The sequence below is a fragment of the Hemicordylus capensis genome, chromosome 1 (genome assembly GCF_027244095.1).
Source record: "Hemicordylus capensis ecotype Gifberg chromosome 1, rHemCap1.1.pri, whole genome shotgun sequence".
Classification (NCBI taxonomy): domain Eukaryota; kingdom Metazoa; phylum Chordata; class Lepidosauria; order Squamata; family Cordylidae; genus Hemicordylus; species Hemicordylus capensis.
In genome coordinates, this window is record NC_069657.1 from 78909093 (window position 1) to 78933326 (window position 24234).

General features: G+C 42.7%; 1 protein-coding gene across 2 annotated transcripts in view; it reads right to left on the bottom strand.

Annotated features, from left to right (window-relative positions):
- GALNT16 (polypeptide N-acetylgalactosaminyltransferase 16) overlaps positions 1–24234 on the bottom strand; it is a 245242-nt gene that overhangs the window by 8830 nt on the left and 212178 nt on the right. For both annotated transcript variants that reach the window (XM_053272781.1, XM_053272790.1), the window contains exons 10-14: positions 22812–22938; positions 19295–19387; positions 17576–17659; positions 12519–12660; positions 7817–7933 (exon numbers count right to left, since the gene is read on the bottom strand). In XM_053272781.1, the coding sequence (XP_053128756.1) occupies positions 7817–7933; positions 12519–12660; positions 17576–17659; positions 19295–19387; positions 22812–22938 (563 nt within the window). The remainder of the gene's footprint in view (positions 1–7816; positions 7934–12518; positions 12661–17575; positions 17660–19294; positions 19388–22811; positions 22939–24234) is intronic.

The following is a 24234-nucleotide window of genomic DNA, read 5'->3' on the forward strand; positions in this document are numbered from 1 at the left end:
CTGTTCTTACGAGCAGCCTAACCCAGGCTGGGCAGCCCTGCCTCTATTCAGTTGCTCATGTGCAGCGCCAGGATCCATGCAGATCCCAGCTCTACCCACCTGCTTGACCCAGCTTTTTACTCCAGCCTTTCGCCAATGTTAAGGGCACAAAGATGCCCTTAACCCTGGCATCGGGGCCGTGTGGGTGCTTGGGCTGCTTGCAGCCCGAGCATGCACAGAGACGGGCACCTAGAGTGTCCTTCTAATGAGGGTATACCCCAATGTACTGTGCTCGGTGCACAGTGCATTGTGGGATACATGGAGGCCAGGACACATTGTCCTGATCTCCAGCCTCTGGAGATCCATGCTGTGTGGATTGTCTAGGAACACGGTCTGTGCTCCTAGCAGTTTTACCTGAATCGTCTGGAGGGGAAGGTAAGTTATGCACAGCCTTCTGCCCGCTCACCCACCCTCCTTGCCTCCCGGTCATGTGAATAGCCTTATAGAGTTGCATCCCAAGGTTTCCTTACTCCTTTGGAAGGACTTCTTCCTCCAGAGGAAGAAACTTTAGGATATAACCCCCTGGCTGACATACTGTGTAAGGTCAACTGGATGTCAACCATTGACATCTGAAAGTAAAATTATGTGCATGCCACATACCTCTGCACAATATGTCAGCCACTGTCATTTGAAAGGGAAAACCTTAGTATTGCTGCTTCTGGTGATGGGTTAGACTTGATTACCTTTGAGGCCCCATCAACCCCTAGGATTTTCTTTACTAGAAATATCAGCTGCAAGGGGATAGGCAGTAATGTATTAAACTCTTGTACTGCACAGAAATGGCTGACAATAGTAATTAGCAAGGGTTGTTTCCATTCCTTTGGCCCCCAGCAGAAGAAACCTGGCCCTATTGGGGGAGCATGTATCATGTTATTTCTCCGGATTAGAGGCCCACTGATCTGTAAACCTCTTTAAGTGGAATTGAGACCAATCACTCCTTCTTCAGGAATGGCCTGCAGCAGCAAGGCACCTAACAAGCATTCTTTGCTGCTAATGAATGACACCAAACAAAAGAACTCCTCAATTAACTGCATGACTTAAAAGCACAGCGGCTGTTTCAGCAGAATCTTTTCCAATCGTTCAATTCAATGCAACGGTAAGGTGAGAGAGGGCATACGTGTGAGCAGTGGGGACAAGGATTACATGTAAGGAATTATTTTTTCCTCAATTACTACACCTTGTAATTAGTTAGCTGTAAGTAGTGGGCTTGATTTCATTAATTTCCCCAACATCCAGACCTGCAGTCACATTTTTCAGTATATGGTCCAGAGAGCAGCAATGCAGTTATTTGAGGCTCAGCCTCATTTGAAATTTCTGATGGCTTGAGTGCACATAAGAGTTATTAAAAATAAACCAGCCTTGGGCCACTGCATAATGGAGATGAGGTCTTACTTAGCAAGAAAAGTAAAGAGCACAGGAAAGAGAAAAGCAGCAGCACTGCATAGTTGCAGAAAACAATCTATTTGTAGTCACAGAACCTCAGGCTGTGAACTTGTTAAATGTCATCTATCAAACAGATCTAACAAGTTTGACTTTGGTTGGTATAGCAGGACTAAATCTTATGTGAAAGGTGGGTGGATGCTTGCAGCCATATGGACACAACTCTAATGGAGCTTTGCAACCCTAAGCATGTTTTGGACAGATTTTAATAACACCAGTGCAGTCATTTGCATTAAAACCTGCATTTAAAAGCAGACATAAAATTTGCATTAAAATGTTTAAAATCTGCCCAAACCACATGGAAAGCTACTTACACAAATGACTTTCCACACGGAAATACACTGCAAACAGTCACCCATATGGTTTGCTAGGAATAGGGCTTTAGGTGCTGTCTGAAATGGATACACTGAGAACTGTATCAAACAAAAGAACCATCTTCCATTCCTGGAAAGTCTGATTATTTTGAAAGCGACTATTTATGTAGTATCTTGGAGTCCAAATCATGTGGGTTACTTCCATCAGTCTTTTGAAAAGGGACGGGTTGACACGGATTTCTTCTTGCCATCACAAAATTCTTTTGAAATGCATAAAGGAAGCTCTCAGGGTGAATGTTCATATCCAAGTTTTGTAGTTCTAGTTGCTATTACTGCATATCCTGAACCCTGAACCTTAAAGGTAAATGGGCTATCAATCAAAAGAAATACATTTTGGTGGCAATCATGGTGTGGAGACCTTTGCTGACATGGGGCAAATTTTCATTGCCTCACTTGCTATACTGTTTGCAATTGTTTCCTTGCTGTCTGTGCATAGAGCTTTCTGGTATACATGAGGAAGCCTTGGTGGGCTGATGTAATTTATTTACTAAAAATTTACTAAATTTTTGAGGACAAAAATTGCTTGCATTTGCCTAGACTTAGATGCCACTAGTTCAGATGCGTCCAATGCAGCATTCATCCAGTTTCACTGGATTAATTTCAGTTGTTGTTGCCTGAAGTTGTGAACAAGGTGTCTGGTGGGATGTGGCCTACCACTTCTTCATTCAACCTTCGTCTCTTTTGGCTAACAACATCTAGCTGTGTCCAGGAAATTCTTAATGCCTCTTTGTGAAAGCGAGCAGTTGGTCACCTTGAGGGAGGTGGTCACAAGAGCTCTCCCAAAGAAACCCTGTTTAGCTGGTAGGAAAAAGTAACGTGGGAACTGGTCTGAAGACAAGGATAGGCACCTAGATGTCCAGGGTCCCCCAGGTTTTCCCACATGGGTCCCAGCACAGCACCCAAGCCCCCCACTATTACACTCCTCAACTGCTCATTCTGTGCATTAACAGCAACATAGACAAATGGGAGTAAGGCTGCCATATGGAAAAGAGGACAAGTATGTAGCAACATAGGAAGCTCCAAGGTTTCAGGCAGGAGTATCTCCCAGATTTATCTGGAGATGCCAGGGACTGAACCTGGGCAGGCGTTGGGGGGGCTTCTTTAAGGGTAAACGGAGACGGTGCTCTGTGCCTCGCAGCAGCTCCCGTGGCGGGGAATCGTCTCCGCCACTCACCTGGCTCCCGCGGAGGCGAGCCCCCACCAGCAGCCAGGTGAGAGGCAGAGGTGATTCTCTGCCGTGGGGGCTGCTGGGCAGCATGGAGCACCAGCTCTGTTTACCCTTAAAGAAGCTGCCCCCCCCCGGAGGAGAGTTCATGAGCCACGCCTGAACCTGGGGCCTTCTACATGCAAAGCAGATACTCTACTACTGAGCACATTTCTTTTCCCTGTATAACACAGGCTGGACCTGCTGAAATTTATTCTTCTGTACATCTCTTAAAGGTACAGGTGACCTGTCCTCTTTTCCAGTACCCAGAATGAGTACCCAGAATGTTGGGGGCAATATGCTAAAATCACTGTAAACCGCTCAGAGAGCTCCGGCTATAGAGCGATATATAAATGTAAGTGCTCTCTTGCTCTTGCTCTTTTCCGTATGGCAGCCCTATATGGAGGTGAGCAGGAGAGATACGTAACAGGAAGAACTCTACCTTCTCTATAGTTGTCCACACTGGCGAAGAGGGACTTAAAGAGCCCGTGGCCTGTATCATGGCTCATGTGGAAGAGGGCAGAGCCAAAATGTTGCTGGCCCTTCAGCCTTTGCTCAATTCAAAATATGGCCTTTGTTAAAAATGAGTTGACAACCAGGGCCCTAAAAAGCGATGAATGGCATCAGAGGGTATGTCTGCAGGTTATGAGTGAACACTGAAATTGGAGAACGGCTATTTAGAAAACCTCAGGAGCACTAGCACAGGTGTTTGGAATCATGAATCATATAGCTCCTGGAATACTAATGCTAACTTCTCTCATTGCTTCTTTTGAAACTTCTCCACTTCGAGCTATGAACTTAACAAAACTGGAATAATTTAAGCTGTGGGAAATGGATATCTACTAAAAATGGCTTGTATGCTGAAGGGGTAAGTTTCAGAAAGGTAAATTTTCCCAGATTATAAAATAGATGCTGAGCCAAGCACCTAAAATCTGTGTGTGTATGTGCGTGCGCGTGTGTGTGTCTGGGGGAGAGTTGCTTGTCATTTTTTTTGCTATAGTTCACAATGCATTCCATTAGCCTTCCCCTGAAAACAAGCCACAGTGGAAAACAAACTGCACGCTAAACTTGCAGCTCTTTTCACAAGCAACTAATGTCAGAATATTTTGTTGGATCAGAAAGCATTCACAGGGACACTGAATGCATTTTAATTACTCCTCAAAGGGCATTGTAGTACAAATACAGAGTAAAAATAATACAAAATATTGTAGTAAAATGGCAAAAATATTTTTCAGCAGGAGTCCTTTTCCATGAAAAAAATTAAAACAAATAAAATATATAGGTTTTAGATTTTAAAGTATCATAGCAACTTATACCTCATGGCAAACAAAAATAGTTCTTAGCCAAATCAAACAAATCAGAAAGAAAAAAAACCTTGAATTTTCATTGAAATGATGTACGTTCCATACTTTGAAAGAAAAAGTAGCACAACTACCACACATGGGCTTTCAAGATGTGTTTCTCTGGGTACTTCCAGAAAACAACAAAGTTATGTTTTTTAAAAAAACTAATGCTATAATAGTGCTAGTCCTGTTTGTGTTATCTAGTCTATACACAGAGGGCACATAAATTCTCCCATAAATTCCTTTCTCCTCCCACTGCTTTTGCTGCTGCAGCAGAAGAGGTGGAGGGATTTTTTTAAAAATTGGAAGAGGGTTTGTGTGCAGTAGCACTGGGATGAGAGAACACACACATGCTCTTTAAACAAATGACAAGGCTTCTAACACAGGTTGGGATAGCTGGGTTTTTTTGCTGTGCTGTTTCTGCTCCCAGGCTGCACTAGGCAAGACTTGTGGCAGGGGTTGCCCCTGCAAGAAGTGGTTTGTTCCCAGGCTATTTCGCTCGACTCTTCATCTGTCCCCCTGGAGCCAAATTTGTAAACAACATCCTGACATTTTTGGCATTAAGTGTATCAATAATTTGAGTTTTAGAGTCTAGGTCAATAACTACAACAGACGTATAATAACAATCACATGGAAGTGTATTGTCATCTGTCACAACTGATATATTTTGGGGATATGTGCTTATACTATTTATTAATTGTTATTTTTTTAATACACACACACACACACACGTACGTATTTTATCAAATGGTTTGCAATTTATTATGAGGGTTCCCGCCTTCCTCAATCTTATCTTACAACATAGACTGAAGGTAAAGATGGAGAGGCAGGCAGGCAGGCAGGCACTATGTCAAAAAACCACACCTCCAACAGGTGAGACAATAGCACTATGTTAGTTCAGTACCACATCAGTCCACTTCTGAAAGCTTGGCACTGAAATTGCTATGGTAACTCGATAAGGCATTTTCATCTAGCACCATGAAGAATGTGATTACAAAGGAAGAACAGGGAAATGAAAGGAAAGTAATGATTTGGGAGGAATGTTGTCTGGATTCTCAGGAATAACTGAGTGAATGGATTGTTTCGATATTGGAGGAAAAGGTTAATAAAGAAGCATTCTGATTCAGTAAATCAACACAATGGACAGCACACACAGCTTCCAAAACTGGGTAGGCAATTGTCAATGAGCATGTGAACTGCCTTTATGTCTGCAATAGCTAATTTCTTTCCAGGACAAGAAGGCACAAGCCTTCCGGGACAAGAAGGTCCTGGACAAGCTTTTAGAATTTAATTCCTTCTTGCCTTGGGGCTTTTATGCACAGCAAGTTTACAGGGAGGCTTTACTGCGAACTCAAAGTTGTTCCCCAAAAGCCGACACAAATAGTGGATTTTTTTTACCCTGGATATAAATTGGGTTACACTCTAATGCACAGTGAAAAACCTGAATTGTGTGTGAAATGTTCAGTAACTCTCTTAGATAACTCTCAGGGACTCATTCCGGAGGGGATGCAAGTTAAAGGGCTTCAAAAGCCCCATGTGAAAAGCTTCTTGGTCAGGTCCTGCAGTACTCTGTCTATAGGTGCTGTCCTCAAACATGCGAAGTCAGGATTTACTTGTCATGATGATTATGAGAAATGTTGCTCCCTTTACAGAGCAGTCTGCAGCCTTCCTTGTGTGGATCCTCTGGCAAGGAAGGATTCAGCTTATCATTTAACACTAACAAGCATCTGATTGTACCTTGATGTGAAATGATTCCATTACTCTTTAGACTTCAGATTGACTAGGGAATGTCTAAGTGGGTGCTCTCTATGTAAGCTGGTGTTTGGGGTTTTCTTGCTTGGATTTATGATATTTATTTACATTTATTTTATTATTCTAACCTACCTCACAGGGTTGTTGTGAGGATAAAAAATAACCATGTACACTGCTCTGAGCTCCTTGGAGGAAGAGCAGGATATAAATGTAAATGATTTATAATATGCATTTCGACCACTGAATGACTCACAATAATGGAGGCTAAGAGAACAAACGATGCTTCTGGACCGCTTGTTCCATTTTTACTCAGCAGGCTGCAGAGTACTGGTCTCTCATGCATATGGTGTTAATCATGCGCTTCTCAGACAAGACACCAGCTTACAGCAGTGGACACTATTTACAAAGAGCTGTCTGTTAGATGTAGGTGGGAGAGAATTAAACTGGTTGATTAGCTTTGCTCCTGCTGTGGAGTCCTCTGCACACATTGGGATAAAGATTCTGTAAAAACACTTAAGGAAAAATTGGTGACCTAATTCCACAGCATCCTGGTGTGCATGTGGTCACCAGCAGAGAAGAAGGTGGCTCTAGGCAAATACAACTCACCTGGGACACGCAAACAGTCCTAATTTCAATTGTGAGAGTTTTTCCAACTTATTTGCTGTGACAGTTTTTACAGACACTCCTACATTAGTCGGATCTCTTGGGGAACATATGCTTGTGTCTTTTATAGATGGACAAGGTGTTTTCAAAAGCCTTTTAGCCCTTGTTTAAAGAAACAGGGACCTGCAGATAATTAAAAGTACCTTGAAGAGCTGATAGTGGCCTGGTTCACACAATCATTCAAATCTAATGGTCATCACTGATCATCAGATACATCCTCAAGTTTATCTAGTCTGTCTGCACATTTCTGAGATGACATTTTGCACATTACTCATTTTCCAGTTGCTTCCCTGTTTGCATTTTAACTATATTGTGTAGGAAAAAGTCACACAAGATGCAGCCCTGTGCCTCCAAACAAAGTTCAGCACAGCCTTTGGACACAGCATTCATATATCTGACTGGTGAGAGCAGAAAGCAACGTAAAGAAAGATATTAGGGTAGCCATTCTATTAATATTCTGCTTCTACAGGATTGGTTCCGTACAGCATTTGTGTTTGTGCCTTTTTCAGTCAGAAGCAACCTTTTATGCTTTAACCTTTTATAACTTACACGTGACCACTTCTTTTCTTCTATATAATTGGAACGTGTCACCTGCCTGAAAAATGCTCCTTCACAGTATCACCGTGCCCATAGGTAGTGAGCTTCCAGGCAGATTGCAAGGTTGTTGTATGTTAGCATACAACACTATTGGAAGAAAATTGTTTGAGCCTGTGGTCGCAACTATTTAGGGTTACAGTTATCCATAATACAGTTGTGCAGAAACATGCCCAGAGCAAATTTACAGAGCACCCCCCCTTTTTATTTTTTTAAGTAAAAAGCAACCATCTGTAGAATATGCCATGGAAGGCACAGGACACCTGTCTCAGGTATTCCAAGTTGCCACAGGTTGACCCAGAGCCACTGAACCATTCTTCCAAAATCATTTTCAAAATGTATGCCACAATGACACTGCAGTAGCAGCAGCATTAAACAGCAAGATTGTTATTACAGTCATGCGGTACCTGTCTGCCGTCTTTCTGATTGCATGCCTCGATTGTGATCTGAGACCCAGTTGAGAACGAGGTGATTGAGAGACACTTGTCCTGCTGCCTGATTAAAGGGTCGCTGAATATCCACTCCTATCGAGTGAGGAAGATCAGAGTTCAGTACATTAGAAACACAAGACTTTTCTCAACCTTTACTACAACAACAACAACAATAATAATACTAACAACATTTAAAAAGAAGAAATACATTAATAATTTTAATAATTTGTTTTATATTGGTTTTATCACATTTTATGTATTTTAACTAGTGATTTTAATGTTGGGATTTGTACACTGCCTAGAGATTTACATATCAAGTGGTATAAAAATATGATAAATAAATAAACAAACACACAAACGGGACAATTCACATATTTTTGCCACCTGCATCACTCCTCATAATTGGTTTTGGATATGCATTTGCCAGGGATTACAGGAAAAATATGAACTAGCAGAGCACATCTGCAAATGCAGCAGTACCTTTGGGTATCACCTGGACCTTTGGTTCGTAATACACAAAACAATTCAAAACTTTCCCCATGTGAGCACATATCTGGGGATGGTTCTACAGAAAATGACTGTGGGAGCCAGTCCTTATGCAAAAGTCTTAGCTAAATGAGCTGGCACATACCAATACAATTTGCTATGAGGATTTGAGGTCAAGGACTTGCCATGGCATGACGGAAGTCCTTTATGGGTGGCCTGAGCCTAGGATAATCCAATACCCTGACTAGGGAAGTGGGAGTCTGGACACAATGGCTTAGCTGCAGAGACAGAGGAGACTGACCTAAAAACTGAAGGGGGAAAAGCTGTCCCATTGCTCAGTGTTAGATATACAAATATGCTTGCTAAAGGCTCAGGCCCAATTAAACATGATGCTGTGTGGAAAGCACTTGTGTGCTTTGTGCCTGCCATCACCTTAAAATGCATCCATTCTATCTGCTGGTCAATGTGTGTGAAATGTTTGCACTCCAGCACTGTGTCTACCAAGGCCACAGACTGTTGCATACATGTTACACACGTATGGAGTAAGCATCTTTTAAATATGATGCTGGCTGTATGGGGCATCTACTTAAGATACACGCTTTTTAATGTATAAACTGTGCCTCATTTTGTCATAGTGGTTCTATAGTGGAAGCTGATCCGAACAATGAAGGAGGAGGAAAACCTCAGTAGGTACAAGGGAAGAAATCCTGCCAATGTGAAGGACACTCAGTTACTGTTGTTGCTCTTAGTATATTTGTATACCACAGCAAGCTCATGTCTCTGAGCAGTTTACAACGTGCATAAGAGAAATTAAAACAGAAACTAAAAAATTAAAACAGTTTAAAACCACCATTCAAGTTTAAAAGCTTGGGTGAAGAAATGCATCTTGAGAGTCTTTTGAAAAGCTGCCAGAGCGCAGGAGGCTCTTATTTCATCAGGGAGCACATGCCAAAGCCTTGAGATGGCAACAGAGAAGGCCCATCCCTGAGCAGCCACTAGGTGAACCAGTGGCAGGTGAAGGAAGAGAGGCTGAAGCTCTGACATAATTTTGGAAATATTAGTTTGGGGTAACTTCACTGGGGGATGCTCAGTAACTTCACCTGATGCTCTCAGTGACTGATATACGTCCAAGAAGGATGCAGGCTTGCTGCTTCTGTACTAGCCTGTCCATGCAGCTTGTGACGGAGGAGGCTGCTTCATGCCTCCTAAGCTGTACGTCATCACTGCTGCACCCCTGTTGCCATTTTCCCAATGGCAGTAGCAGTGCAGTAGTGACGAGACACAGCTGAGGTGGCACAGAGCAACCTTCACCTTTGAAATCTGCACAGACAGACTCTTGGTTGGCACAGAGACAGTGAGCCTGCAACCTTTTTGGATGCACGGACTGTTGTGCAGTATGTCGGTCACTGTATTCAGAGTTTGATGTGCCCTCCCATAAGATGCTGGCTGGCTCCTCCTCTTAGCTTGTCTGTAGACTGTAGCAAGTCTGTGGCATATCCAAGGATTTCAGCTCTTTCCCACCATCGCCAAAAGCTGTACTAGAACAGACTTGATGTCCCAGCATCTTTGCTTCCACATACAACAGTTTCTACTCATCTTACACAATAGGCAATGTATCATCCAGTTTCTAAAATATTCACCAGCTGTTGTCTGTGGTGGCAAAACAGGCAATTTATCAGCATACACATCCACACACTTACAAAACAGAACAAGAGTGCAAGCCCACTTCATTGATTTATCCTCCCACCTAATAACCACCCTTCCCAATAGACAATTAACATTTGCCTTTTTCACTGGGATAATTCCCAGGACAGAGATACAGTTCAATGAATTTCAGCAATTCCAAACAATGACAAAATAGCACAGCAAGTCAAATCAAACAGCTTGTTGGATGCTGTCTGCAAACTCATTCCCAACTGTTAACAGATGTGAATGAACATTTGCTGGCATCCAATATCCTACTGTGACCTTTTGCTTACTCAAGCTGCTTCCTTGCTATATGACGGCATCTGAATGAGTTCTCGGGTGAGATCCTCAGCTGGGATACATTCACTGGAAGCTACTACAGTCTCAAGGATTTTGCCAATTTACACCAATACACCGCATGGCCCTTTAGGTTACACAGCAACAGTTCTACTACGAATGCCCACAGGGAACTGTGGAGAAAGCACATACTGTTCAAAGCCAATTTTTAGAGTATTTTCAACCAGTTCTTTCTCAGGAAAAAGGCAATATGTCACTGGCTGACTAGTAAAACACTCTGAATAATGAAGCACTAGTGCAACGGGACAAAAACTAGTGCTTCTGAAAAGTTCAACCAAGTCAGCTGCACTACTAGCTCAGCAATAGGGTCAAAATTCAGTGACTTCCCCTTCCCCAAGAAGTATTCTGTGCCACCCAAAAATATGTCCCTGAAGGTCACAAGGCCCACAAGGACATTTTTCTGGTGACATAGAGGGCTTCCGGGAGAAGGGAAAGCTGCTGAAATTCTTCACACTCACATTCTAGCACTAGTGTAGCATTAATCTGGAACTCTTCAGAAGCACTGGTGCTACACCAGTACTTCTTCCATTGCATCAGTGCTTCATTAGTCAGGATGTCAGCCACTATCTCAAGGATAAGAAGAGATATCACATATTTAGTAGAGAAAATTCTTTGCAACTTTCTTATCATAGCTTTTAACTCAAACTAATTACATGGTAAAATTCTGAGTTTAGTTCACCTGTCCAACTCTATCCAGGACCTGTATGAATATGTGAATAGCACCATAATTTTCAAACACAAAATAGGACTGGCAAAAACACAGGCAAATAAAGCATATTATTCCCATATAAAATGGATCTGGTTGACTGGGAATTACTAAGAGCCACTTTACATGTGGCTTTTAGACTTCCATTTAGGAGACTTTTTTAGACTTCCATTTAGGAAAGTCTGGAAGTTCAATGATGACCATGTGCAAACCGGCTCGACGTTCAACAGGTTCGGCGTTGAGCCGGTTCAGTTCAATGGTCCAGGGTTGAACCGGACCACCCCCTGTTCAGTCTGACTCCGGACTGAACCCCCTCGATTGTTCGGGTGATTGGCGAACGTGTTTTTTAAAAAAGTTTTTTAAAAAAACCTGTACTCCCTTTGGGGGAGTTCCTTGAGGCAGCGGGTGTGTGTGTGTCCGTGGAGGTTCCCCCTCCCCACCAACAGCCTCTGTTCTCACTGCCAGCGGCCCGTTCAGCCGGTTTTTCAGCCTGTTCAGGCCTTCAAACTTCAGTGCAGCCGCCACTTTGGACGCCACCTCGCCTGCGAAATTGGCCTCTGCGAGACCTGGCATGACCAAACCAAACCAGGGGGGCGTTCAAGGGGGTGCCGGACTGAACTGGCCTGGTCAGGTTTGAGTCCAGTTCGAACTCGAGCCGAACTGGGCCAGCCGGTTCCATGCACATCCCTAATGACCATCACAGACATATGAATTTAGAAAGTCATGGTTAACTTTGGCCTCCCAGAGCCTGATTATATGTGCAGTGATAATCACACACTGATTTTGTAATTTGATCAAAAACACTGCTGTCCAGTGCTCCCTCTAACAGGGATTCCCAGATGTTATTGACTACAACCCCCAGCATCCCCAGCTGCAATAGCCTTTGCTTTGGGGGTAATGGGAGTTGTAGTCAACAACATCTGGGAATTCCTGTTGGAGGGAACACTGCTGCTGTCCCACTTTTCTGCCCCATTAGGGGTCCTCTGCGTGGCGCATACATTTTTCATATCTTATAACAGGAATAGCATGCCTCAAATGCATAACCAGATGTCTGGTTACAGTTGCCACCAACTTGGTGGCTACTCGGGACTGGGGCTTCTCTGAAGCTGCCCCAGGGTTCTGGAATTTGCTCCCTGCCAAAATAAGAGCTCCCCCATCCCTGGCTATTTTTAAAAAGACCCTTAAGATGCACCTGTTTTCTCAGGTTGTTAATTAATCTTAAATTGCTTATTTTATATAAAATTGTTTTAATCATTTTAACCTGTTTTTTCTTAGTTGTATTTTAAAGTATGTACACCACCTAGGGATACATATGCCAAGTAGCATATAAATATGACGACAGATAGATAGATAGATAGACAGACAGACACATTCATCTTTCCCAGTAGGTATTTAAAAACTAAGAGAGAAGAAGTAAGGTGGTCAAACTTCAGGTGACTTCACCTGAGTTGCAGCAGGATTGTTCACTGTCCCTTTACAATTTCCAACTCCTGCTACAGAGTTTCCTGCTGTATCCTGTCCCTGAGACTCTAAGCAATTTGCTCCTTGTTTGATGATCCCAGGAATCAACTCCTTTTCCGGGACCCTAAGAGATGAAGAACAAGAACAAACCAAAACATCAAATTATCAGCACCAACTCTATACTGGATAACAGAAGGGGATAAAATATATATTTTCCATATTTGTATGGGAACAGCTGCTCACACACTGAAGAAATGCCATTCCCCCCCTGGAGTGGAACACAGCTGTAACAGGTATATATACATAATAATTTGGGCAAGGAAAAACAACATGCTGTACACCTAGGTGGCCAGATTTGGCTTTTAAAAAGCCAAATTCTGGCTTACAGCCCATTTGACCCATGAGTATACCCCTTAGGTTCTGGCAACTCTGCTGTACACTGATGTCATTAGGGAAATTTAAGAGGAAAAATGTCAATGCTGAGAGTGATGGTATACTGTTTGTGCAAACATAGCTGCAATTGTTTGCTTCTCTTGGGCTCCAAATGGTAAATAATGTCTCTGTTTGTCCCAAGGTTTATCATGCCCTTAATTATGCCACACCTTCTCTTTAGCATCTTCAGCGGCAGAGAGACAGAACAGAGAGAACCTGATGCCAGATTTATCTCAGTGACTCTACTCAATTCACACCAACTCAGCAAGGAGCCTCCTTGACTGTTTTCAAATTATTATCAAAGCTTTTACAATCAAATTAATTACTTCTGATACAAATGAATTGTAGCTCCTTAAAATATTACCACTACCCCAAGTCCTACTATGCTGCCTCATCATGGCAGGGGTTATTCCTGGGAGGAATGAAGGAAGTACGCCAGGAGGTATACTCCCAGTAGGGTCACCCAAAGCGTGAAGGTCATCTCAGCTGCCCAGCTAAAGCAAGCACACACCTATATTTGGCAGCAGCGATATAGGAAGGTGCTGGAGGCAGACGGTCACTTCAGTGACAACGACAAAGGCATCATTTCATACTGAGTGGGAGAAGGCAATGGTAAACGACTCCTGTATTTTACCAAGAAAACCACATGGGTCGACAAAATGGAATGATTGTCGATGTAGTGCTGGATGATGGGCCCCTCAGGTCAGATGGTACTCAACATACTACTGAGGAAGAGCTGAGAATCTCTCAGAGTACCGATGGTGTTCATGACGCAGTTAGACTAAAGCCTTTTGGACATCTAGCAGCATGTCTTGGGCATTAGTGAATTAAAATGGACTGGAATGGGACACTTTCAGTCAGAAAATCATACCAGAAAATAATCCCATACTCAGGAAACGAAAACCAAAGGAAGAACGGTGTTGCTTTCATAGGCAGGAAGGATATCGCAATGATAGTACTTGGGTACAATGCAGTCAGTGACCAACTAATATCAATTAGATTTCGTGGACAATCCTTTAACATGACAGTTCTTCACGTCTATGCCCCAACAACTGATGCAGAAGAAGAGGAAGTTGATCAGTTTTATGCTCAAGTCCAGTCTGAAATTGACAGAACATGCAAGCAAGATGTGATGCTGGTGGTTGGAGATCGGAATGCCAAAATTGGAAAAGGTAAGGAGAAAAACACAGTTGGACTGTATGGCCTAGGAAACAGAAATGAAGCAGGAGAATGACTTATTAGCTTCTGCCAAGCCAATGATCTCTTCATTGCTAACACATTCTTCAAACAACCAAAGCGGCGCCTATACACATGGACATCACCAAATGGAGTACACAGAAATCAAATTGATTACATTATTAGTGCAAGGAGATGGAAGAGCTCAGTCATAACAGCAAAGACAAGGCCAGGGGCCGATTGTGGAACCAATCATGAACTGCTCATGTGCAAATTCCAAGTCAAGCTAAAGCGGAAAAACAGAGCTATCCAGCTTCCACGATATGATCTTGAGAATGTACCCACCATTTTCAAGGAGAACATCAGGAACTGCTTTAAAGTTCTGAGCCTCATTGATAGGGAACCAGAGGAACTGTGGAATGAAATCAAAGAAGTTGTTAAGGACGAATGTGAAAAGAGACTGCCAAAGACCAAGAAACAGAAGAAAGCAAAATGGATGTCAGAACAGATGGTGGAAATTGCCAAGAAGAGGAGAGAAGCCAAAGTCAAGAAAGATAAAGACCTCAGGATGGAACTTAATAGGGAATTTCATAAGGCTATTAGAAAAGACAAGTAGCAGTACTACAAGGACATCTGTAAAGACCTTGAGGATGGAAATAGACATGGAAAAATAAGGCAAGTTTTCCAAAAGATCTCTGAAAGAGGCAGGTTCCAACCTCAAACTGGTATGTTAAGGGCTGCCAAAGGACAGATTCTAACTGATTCAGAGAAGATCAAACAGAGATGGAAGAAGTATACTGAAACTCTGTACAGCAGGGATGCCAACATCCAAGATACTCTAGAAGATATTCCCTACTTGCAAGAACCTCTAGTACGGGAAGATGAAGTTAGATCAGCACTCCGGTCATTACCAAGTAGGAAGGCTACAGGAATTGATGGAATAGCTACAGAAATATGGCAGGCAACAGAAGAAGAATCAGTCAAGGCTCTAACCAAATGATGCCAGCGAATTTGGAGAACTACACCGTGGCCAACAGATTGGAAGAGGTCAGTCTACATACCCACACCAAAGAAAGGAGACTTAACAGATTGTGCAAACCATCAAATAATATCCTTAATTTCACATGCTAGCAAAATAATGCTCAGGATCATCCAACACAGATTAGAGTCCTACCTGGAAATAGAAATGCTGGATGTTCAAGCTGGTTTCAGAAAAGGCCGAGCAACAAGAGACATCATTGCTGATGCACTCTGGATAATTGAGAAAGCCAAAGAATACCAGAAAGAAGTCAATATGTGCTTTATTGACTACAGAAGAGCCTTTGATTGCATCAACCATGTCAAATGGTAGACTATCCTTAGTTCCATTGGTAGAATATCCAATGGTAGAATATCCAATGGTAGAATATCCATTGTTCTCATGAGTAACCTATACACAGGGCAGGAAGCCACAGTCCAGACAGAACATGGTGAAACAGACTGGTTCCAGATCGGCAAAGGAGTAAGACAAGGCTGTATACTTCCTCCTTCTTTATTCAATTTATATGCTGAACATATACTGAGAGAAACTGGATTGGAAGAAGAAGAGGGTGGTTTTAAAGTTGGAGGAAGAAAAATCAATAACCTGTGCTACGCTGGTTATTCGTAGCTACTTTGATAGCTAAGAATGCGAATGATCTACAAGCTCTAGTAATGAAGGTCAAGGAGCACAGTGAAAAATATGGGACTACAATTAAATGTAAAGAAGACTAAACTAATGACAACAGGTACATCAACCAGCCTCAGAATTGACAGTGAAGACATTTAATTGGTGGATAGCTTCTGCCTTTTAGGATTGACCATCAACAGTAAAGGATCCAGCAGTCAAGAAATATGCCACAGACTAACACTTGGTAAGGTTACAATGAAGGCCTTGGAAAGGATATTTAGATGCTGTGACATGTCTACACCTACAAAGATTAGAATCATTCAGACAATGGTTTTCCCCGTGACACTCCATAGATGCGCAAGCTGGACCTTGAAGAAGCAAGATAGAAAAAGCATTGACACTTTTGAACTTTGGTGCTGGAGAAGACTATTGAGGATAGCATGGACAGCCAGGAACACAAACAAATGGATCATAGAAGAAATCAATCCAGAATTTTCACTCAAGGCACAAATGACAAGGCTCAAACTATCATACTTCGGACACATTATGTGAAAACCCAGCTCCCTTGAGAAGTCTGTAATGCTGGGGAAAGTTGAAGGAAAGAGAAGAAGAGGACGAACAGCAGCAAGGTGGATGACCTGGATTACGACAGCAATGAATGCACCACTGAGATATCTTAAAGGCCAAATTGAAGACAGATCATCCTGGAGAGAATCTATCTAGGTGGTCACTAAGAGTCGACACCTACTTGACGGCATTTAATTAATCAATCATCAGTCAACATATTACCAGAGCTATTTCTCAAGAAATATGAGACTCTCCTTTCCCACTGACATCTCAACTCCGTTATTCTTTGAATAGGTGTACATTTTTATTTTTGTCTTCGAGAATGTCTCACAAAGGATGGATGTGACCATGTAAATATAGTTAAGGGATTGGGAGTGTTGCATATGTATAGGCTCTCCTTTTGGGGGATGGGGCCATAGCTGTGGAAAAGCATCTGCTTTGCATGTACATAGGAAGCTGCCTTATACTGAGTCAGACCATTGGTCCATCTAGCTCACTATTGTCTACACAGACTGGCAGCGGCTCCAAGGTTGCAGGCAGGAGTCTCTCTCAGCCCTATCTTGGAGCTGTCAGGGAGAGAACTTGGAGCCTTCTGCATGCAAACATGCAGATACTCTTCCCAGAGTGCCTCCAAGGGGAATATCTTACAGTGCTTACATGTCTCCTATTCAAAAGCAAACCAGAATGGACTCTGAAAAGCAAAGGGGACTATTCATGCTTGCTGCCACAAGAACAGATCAGGGCTGGAAATGACCCTTGTCTGAAACCCTGAAGCGCTATCATTAGTCATTATAGACAATACTGTGCTAGATAGACCAGTGGTCTGATGGTATAAGGCAGCTTTCTAAGTTTCTGTGAGGTCTTATATTTCTTTCCCTTTACTCCTCAAGAATTTGAACTCAACCCACTGTACCTCTCACCATAAAAATGTTTTCTCTAGGGTGGACTCAGTCTTTATTTCTTGGTACCAATTCAAAAGTTCAAAATGCAAAACAGTGAAAGAACACCTGGTTCAAATGGAGAAACAGGCCAGTCAGGGCTATGTGAGGCAGACAGGGAGAAGACATCTGTCTGAGGGAAAACCTCCAATTTGTCATGCCTCAAAGGCCCCACAGGCATGCGTCAGCTCTTGGGAAAGCACCTGCTGTTTTCCTTCCACCCAGAACTTTAAAATATACATCCTGCAGTTTTGCTTGATATTCAAAGAATGACTCACTTGAGTTCAGGGTAGACATTCTCCAAGTACCACTGGAAGGATTTACAGTTCAGTTTTCTGCGTTGCTCCACTCGGTCAGCAATACTGGAAGCAGAAGCAAACGGTTCATAACTTGGTTGTGAACAGAAAAGATCCTCATGACCCAGACTGAACATGTATCAAATTATTAAAAGGCACATATGTCCGAGGTGCAACCATATTTCAGGTACTGCTGCTAAAACAATACTGTGACACAAATGACACATTTACTTAGGACTTATGCTTAAAGTAGATATAAATGTCGAGGTTCTCAAACTTAGGTCCCCTGATGTTGTTGGACTACAATTCCCATTATCCCCAGCCACAATGGCCAAAGGATTATGGGAGTTGTGGTCCAACAACATCCGGGGACCCAAGCTTGAGGACCCCTGCTCTATGCAGTTTCATTTTAAAGCTTAGAGCCATTATGGGAAACCTGATGTTTGTGGGTGAAATCAGGTCTCTTCTACCTCCTTCCTGCTTTTTTACTAAGGTGAAAAAGGTATGGGTTCGGGTATAACAAATAGCTCAAAAGGGACATTCTGCAAGGCACTAAAATATACAGGATGGAGTGTCTGTTCCATTCTGTTCCCAGAAGCACCTTTCTCACTGGGGTTTTTGTACAGGCCCAGTTATATGAGGATGAAGGAACCCACCCACCCACCCCCAAAAGGAGGGGGGGAAGCAAACATACATACATGCACAGAAGGGATTCCCAGATATTGTTGACAACAACACCCAGCATCCCCAGCTGCAATAGCCTTTGCTTGGGAGTAATGGGAGTTGTAGTCAACAACATCTGGGAATCCCTGTTAGAAGGAACACAGTTTAAAACAGGTGGTGGGGGTGTCTGTCATCCCTTCAGAGGATGGCCAGAACAAAAGTTTATGTTACTTAGATTCAGATTCCTGGCCTTGATTGCATTCTGGGGTGTCTGCATAGGTTAAAGCCCACTGTGGCCTCATGTGTTCTTTGTACATGAATGTTTCTTTTGTCCATCAGAAACTCATACTAACTCATTCTTCCTCAAGGGCACACCTGACTCAGACAGGAGGGAAACTTGTTTTCAGGTAGATTTTCCACTGGTCTAGCTTCTGCATGACAGGGCCACCTGATCCATTTCAGGACTGCATCTCTCTCTTTTAGAGGCACAGATGTCTGCCTTGTGCTGGGATGCTGCCACTGGTGAGCCACAGGTTCCCAGAATGGAAGAAAGGAAAGTGGAAGGGTCAGGCTGTCTGTTAACATGATGTCCTGCCACTATATGTTGTTGATTGGGGTATTTTTTTTTTTTGTCCCAAGGGACAAATTTCATGTCCTAAAATGCTGTATGCTGACCAAGCAAATACCATAGCATCTATACGTTCTCATTCAGAGAGGAGGAGTGTCATTTTAAAACAGAGCACACGTCTGCTTTCAAACCCAGGTGACGATAACAAAAAGATAACAATGATTTTGTAAACTGACCCTCACAGTAAGTGTAATCCGAATTATATAGAGCCACTGCAGGAGAATACAGAATATAGGTTTCCAGTTGAAAATTAAAAGCAAGACTGCATTAAGCTGCTACCTGAGTCATGTTTCTAGGCTTGTGTTGGGCACATGGCACAGTGGTGATGGTCTATGTTGTCAGCCCTCTCTCAGTGAGACCTATAAGAGATGGCTTACAAGAATGCCCATGGCACAGTTTGGGATGCTTACCTTCCAAATGATTTCCCGATGGCAGATGGCCGGGCCTCATAGTAATACTGTTTGTATTCATCCATCCATACTTCTGCTGTACGCTTGGTATTTCTGCAGGTGAGGTGGGAGTACCACTGTTAGACACTGATCTCTTGCAACACAGCTAACCAGGACATGAGGTTAAGATACATCTCACGAAAATTTTCACCCTTGCAAATTGGCATGTCATCAGCAAATGTAGAAAACTAGGAAAAGGTCTCCCCCAAAGCATGAGCTCACTTATGTAGGCTTTGTGGCACACCCATTTGCTGTACATGAGCATAACACAGCCAATGTGTATCATGCAAGGACGGGAAGGGTGAGAAAACACAGACTATTTCAGCCATTCCCTCCTTGCATGGTTGACTTTGTTTTTCTGTGGTTTTGACTTTGTTCTGTTCTGTTCTTATGCCAGTGTTTGTAAGCTGCTTCGGATAATTTTGCAGATATGGGATATAAATCCAGTAACAAAAGAAAGAACAAATCTGATCCCCACCCTGCAAAACTGCATCCGGATGTTTAGCACTTTATCTATGTAAACTGCTTTGTGAACTTTTTGTTGAAACACAGTATATAAATACTAGCAGTATATAAATATTGGCAGCTATAGTACTAGAGTTACTATTATTGTTGACACATTCTCAGGAAGCCACCTAATGGTGCAGCAGGGAAGTTACTTGCCTAGAAAGCAAGAGGTTGCTGGTTCAAATCCCTGGGAAACACCTATATCAGGCAGCAGCAATATAGGAAGATGCTGAAAGGCATCATCTCATATTGTGCAGGAGATGGCAATGGTAAACCCCTCCTGTATTCTACCAAAGAAAACCACAGGGCTCTGTGGGCGCCACGAGTCAACACCAACTTGATGGCACAACTTTAAAGGGACTGGAAGGCAATGAAACTTCATGGCACCTTAAATGCTAATAGATTTACTCTGGCAGAAGCTCTTATGAACCAGACCACACTTTGTCAAGCACATAAAGCACATGTACCTTACATGCATCAGTCAATGTGGCTGACACCTGGACTAAATGACTTAAAGGAAATCCCACTGGAATTAATAGGACAAATTAGTCATGACTAATCATGACCTTTTCCTAGTCAGGACTGGCATCCTGACTTAATTACTCAACAGAAGAACCACTGAAGTTATTAGGACAAATTAGTCATGACCTGGGCCTTGTGCTGGTCATGACTCAAGGCCCAGGTCATGACTAATTGGTCCTAATAACTTCAATGGTTTTTCTGTTGAGTAATTAAGTCAGGATGCCAGTCAGTGAGGCTGTTCTCACGCACAGCCTAACCCAGGCTAGAGATGCCCAGCCTGGGTTAGGCTGTGCATGAGAACTGCCAGGATGGGGCCCGATCCCAGCAGGCCAGCACCGCCTAACCTGGCTTTTTAGCCCGGCTGCTAGCTGAGGTTAAGGGAGCGTGCACTCCCTTAATCCAGACCTGTTGCTCGTGTGTGAGGTGGGCTACTTCCAGTCTGGCCACACACAGAGATGGGCACCCGTCTTTTGTGGGAATCCCCCAATGCATGGCACGTGTTGCGTGGTGCATTGTGGGATTCCCAGATACCTGGACAATGAGTTGTGGCCTCTGTTTACCAGGGTTGCTGGGAACAGTGTGGAGAGTCATCCGCACTGCTCCCAGCAGCGTTGGTCATGTGGGTGTGTGGCTTGCGTACCGCCTGGGCTGTGATCTGGGGGAAGGTAGGTTAAACCCTGCCTCCCCACATGCCTGCCCGCGCAAACATGCACGGTCATGTAAACAGCCCTAGTGTGTTCTAGCCCGTGGAAGTTTATCACAATAAACCTATCACTTTTTAAAGAGCCACAGGATTTCATTGCTGTTATTATTATTATTTCCAAGGCACTGACAGTGTCCAAACCTTATATATCAAATAAGACACAGGCTCTCACTGCAGATTTATAGTTATCTCAGTAGCTTCAGACATTTTTGTACCCTTCCTTCCCTTGTGTTCACTGCAGGAAAAAAGATGCAGTTTGAATATACCCATATGCAACTTTATCTGCTGCTGAGTCACAAAATCACAGAATTCTAAGAGTTGGAAGGGACCTTGGAGGTCATCTAGTCCAGCCTCCCGCTCAGTGCAGGAAACTGCTGCCGCATCTCTCTGACAGATGGCTGTCCAGTCTCTGACTGAATATCTCCAGCAAAGGAGGCCCCATCACTGTTCAAGGCAGGCGGTTCCACTGTCAAACAGCTCTTGCAGTTCGGAAATTACTCCTAGTCTAGCCCAAATCTGCTTCATTGTAATTTCAACCCATTGGTTCTAGTCTTGTCCTCAGAGAACATTCGTGTCCTTCTTCTCTATGACAGCTCTCCAGATATTTGAAAATGTAGTGGTTAGAGTGCTGGACTAGGACTGGGGAGACCCGAGTTCAAATCCGCATTCAGCCATGATACCTATTGGGTGACTCTGGGCCAGTCACTTCTCTCTCAGCCTAACCTACTTCACAGGGTGGTTGTGAGGAGAAAGTATGTAGTAAACCACTCTGGGGTCCTTGGAGGAAGAGTGGGATATAAAATATATAAAATATTTTTAAAAATAAAAATAAAAAATCGCCCCTTAGTCTTCTCTTCTCCAGACTAAATCAGCTCCTTCAATCATTTCTCAGAGGACAGTTAAACTGTGTTGTATGTTCTATTCTATTTCCTTGTTGTGCTGGTCATAGACTGTAATAAACCTTGAACTGAACTGAACTGGAGAGATTTACCCCCCCCCACACACACACACACCATCTTTGCTACCCTCCTCTAAACCCATTCAAGTTGGAATTATGAAAGTAGAAAGGTCTTTTGCAGGTTGGGGAGAGATGCAAAAATTATTCCCCCATCTCTCTCATTGCCTAGTCCACTGTGCAAGAAGCCTTCAGTGCAAAGACATGAAAGGCTTCTTGCAAACCCTCAGTCCTTCTTCCATCACTGAATGGCTGTGTATCATGCCAGACTATAAACAATCATCCTTAATTAAAAAAATATATATTTATATTACTTTGGGAACCATTTCTAAGAACAGCTCATTGGTTTTTATACACTATTATATAATTGGTGTATGTTTGATTATATTATATAATTGGTGTATGCTCGACCCACAATGCTCGATTAGTAAAGTACCTTTTCCAAGCATACGAAGAGAGATCACCAATACCCTACAGGAAAACTACAGGAATATGTGCTTTCAAAGATTATTTCCTGAGCATTAGGGAAGTGCTGGCTACAAATCTCAAGAATTTAAAAAAAGGAGAGAGAAAAGAAAAGGAGATCAATATGGTCAGGCATATCTAAGTGGACTTCATAGAGTCTTTCTAGGTCTTTCAAGTCTCAGGGAAATTTTAGGGGAAACTTGGTAAAAAACCTCAAGGAGTTGGCCCCAAAGTCATTTCTTTCCCTAGAGCAAACTCCACCTTGGCCTGAATGCATACCACCCTCCTGTTTCCTGAACTGAAGTCAAGGAGGAATCCATTCCTACTTGATATAGGTCAGTGCGTTGCCCTCAGGGAAATCATACGGATGGCGTTTCCTGAAAACGTGGCCCACACGGCTGCAGGGAACTATCTCCAAGCTGCCTCCACACATCCAGACTCGGAAAGAAAGCTCTAGAAAAGATTCAAGGAATTAAAAAATGAGGCGATACAAGGAATATCAAGGATTTTATTATTTTTAAAAAGTCTTCCGCGAGGTTATATCTGAATAATTTTGCCTCCCTTCTTGGCCTGCACATGCTAAAGGCACTGACAGTTGCTAAGGCAAGAATGGTGAAGTGAGGGAGATAATGTGTTAAAACTGAGCTGATGCTTTTCACTGAGGAAAATATTCTTGCCCTTCCTGCCTGGCCCATCTAATTAGATCAGCATTGATTTATCTGGCCTTTTTGGAGGGAATTTTACTAAAACCTGCCAAAATGTATGTCATCATTCCCCAACAACAAAAACCTCTTAGATTTCAATAACCCACAAGCTCTGCTCAGAGAGAGGTTCTCCTGAGGTAAACAAGGTGATCCTGAATAATTTAGAATGGGCAGGAAATCCCAGTCTAAGGGGAAGACCGTAAATATTAAAGGGGATTTTCAAAGTCAGATTAAAGGAATCAATTTCAAGGGATGAATAAGTGTGAAAGGGTATAAAGTAAGAAACCAAAATGAGAGGTACATGAATAGAGATCTTAGGGGCAGTGATAAAAAAAGGCAGATACAGAATATTAGAAAATACAATGGAGTGTCAAGAAAAACATTTCAGCCTTCTGAAACACTTCTGAGATTAAAGAATTGTTAAAAGATTATAAGAATTCTGGAAGAATTTGTAATCCAATTTAATTACAGTTTAAGGGGATGTCTGAACCAGTCAATTTTCATGTTGTTTTTAATTCTTATATACTTTTGTATATAATGTGCAGCCCACACCTATTACTAGAATAGGCCATCAAATTGCAAAGGGTGAATTTCAGTATCATTAACAGTCCATGGATATGAATCTATTTCTCTTTCCTTAACATTTGAAGTCCCCTGGTCGTCAAATCACGTGCTAGAATTGTATCTGTATTATAAAACATGACTGCAGAACTTCAGACTACAGTATACTATTGATTTACTAGTATTTAGCAATCCAGTTTCCAAAGCCAGAGCCTGACCTGACCATGTTTACTGAAAAAGAGGCATTCTTCCACCCACTATCCCACGCCCACTTTGCTTCCAGAGATTTTGCTGCTCTGAAGTGAAATTCAATTTTTTGTTAAAAGGATCAGACAGCCATCAGGGCTTTGATGTTCAAAAGCCCATTTGAATCACTGAAGAAAGGTGACCTTGCCCAGGCTTATGGGCCCACCACCTTGTGCTTATTATGTGTCACTCTGGGAAAACCCTCTATTTGCATTTTTTATTTGGGGGCAAAAGGAAA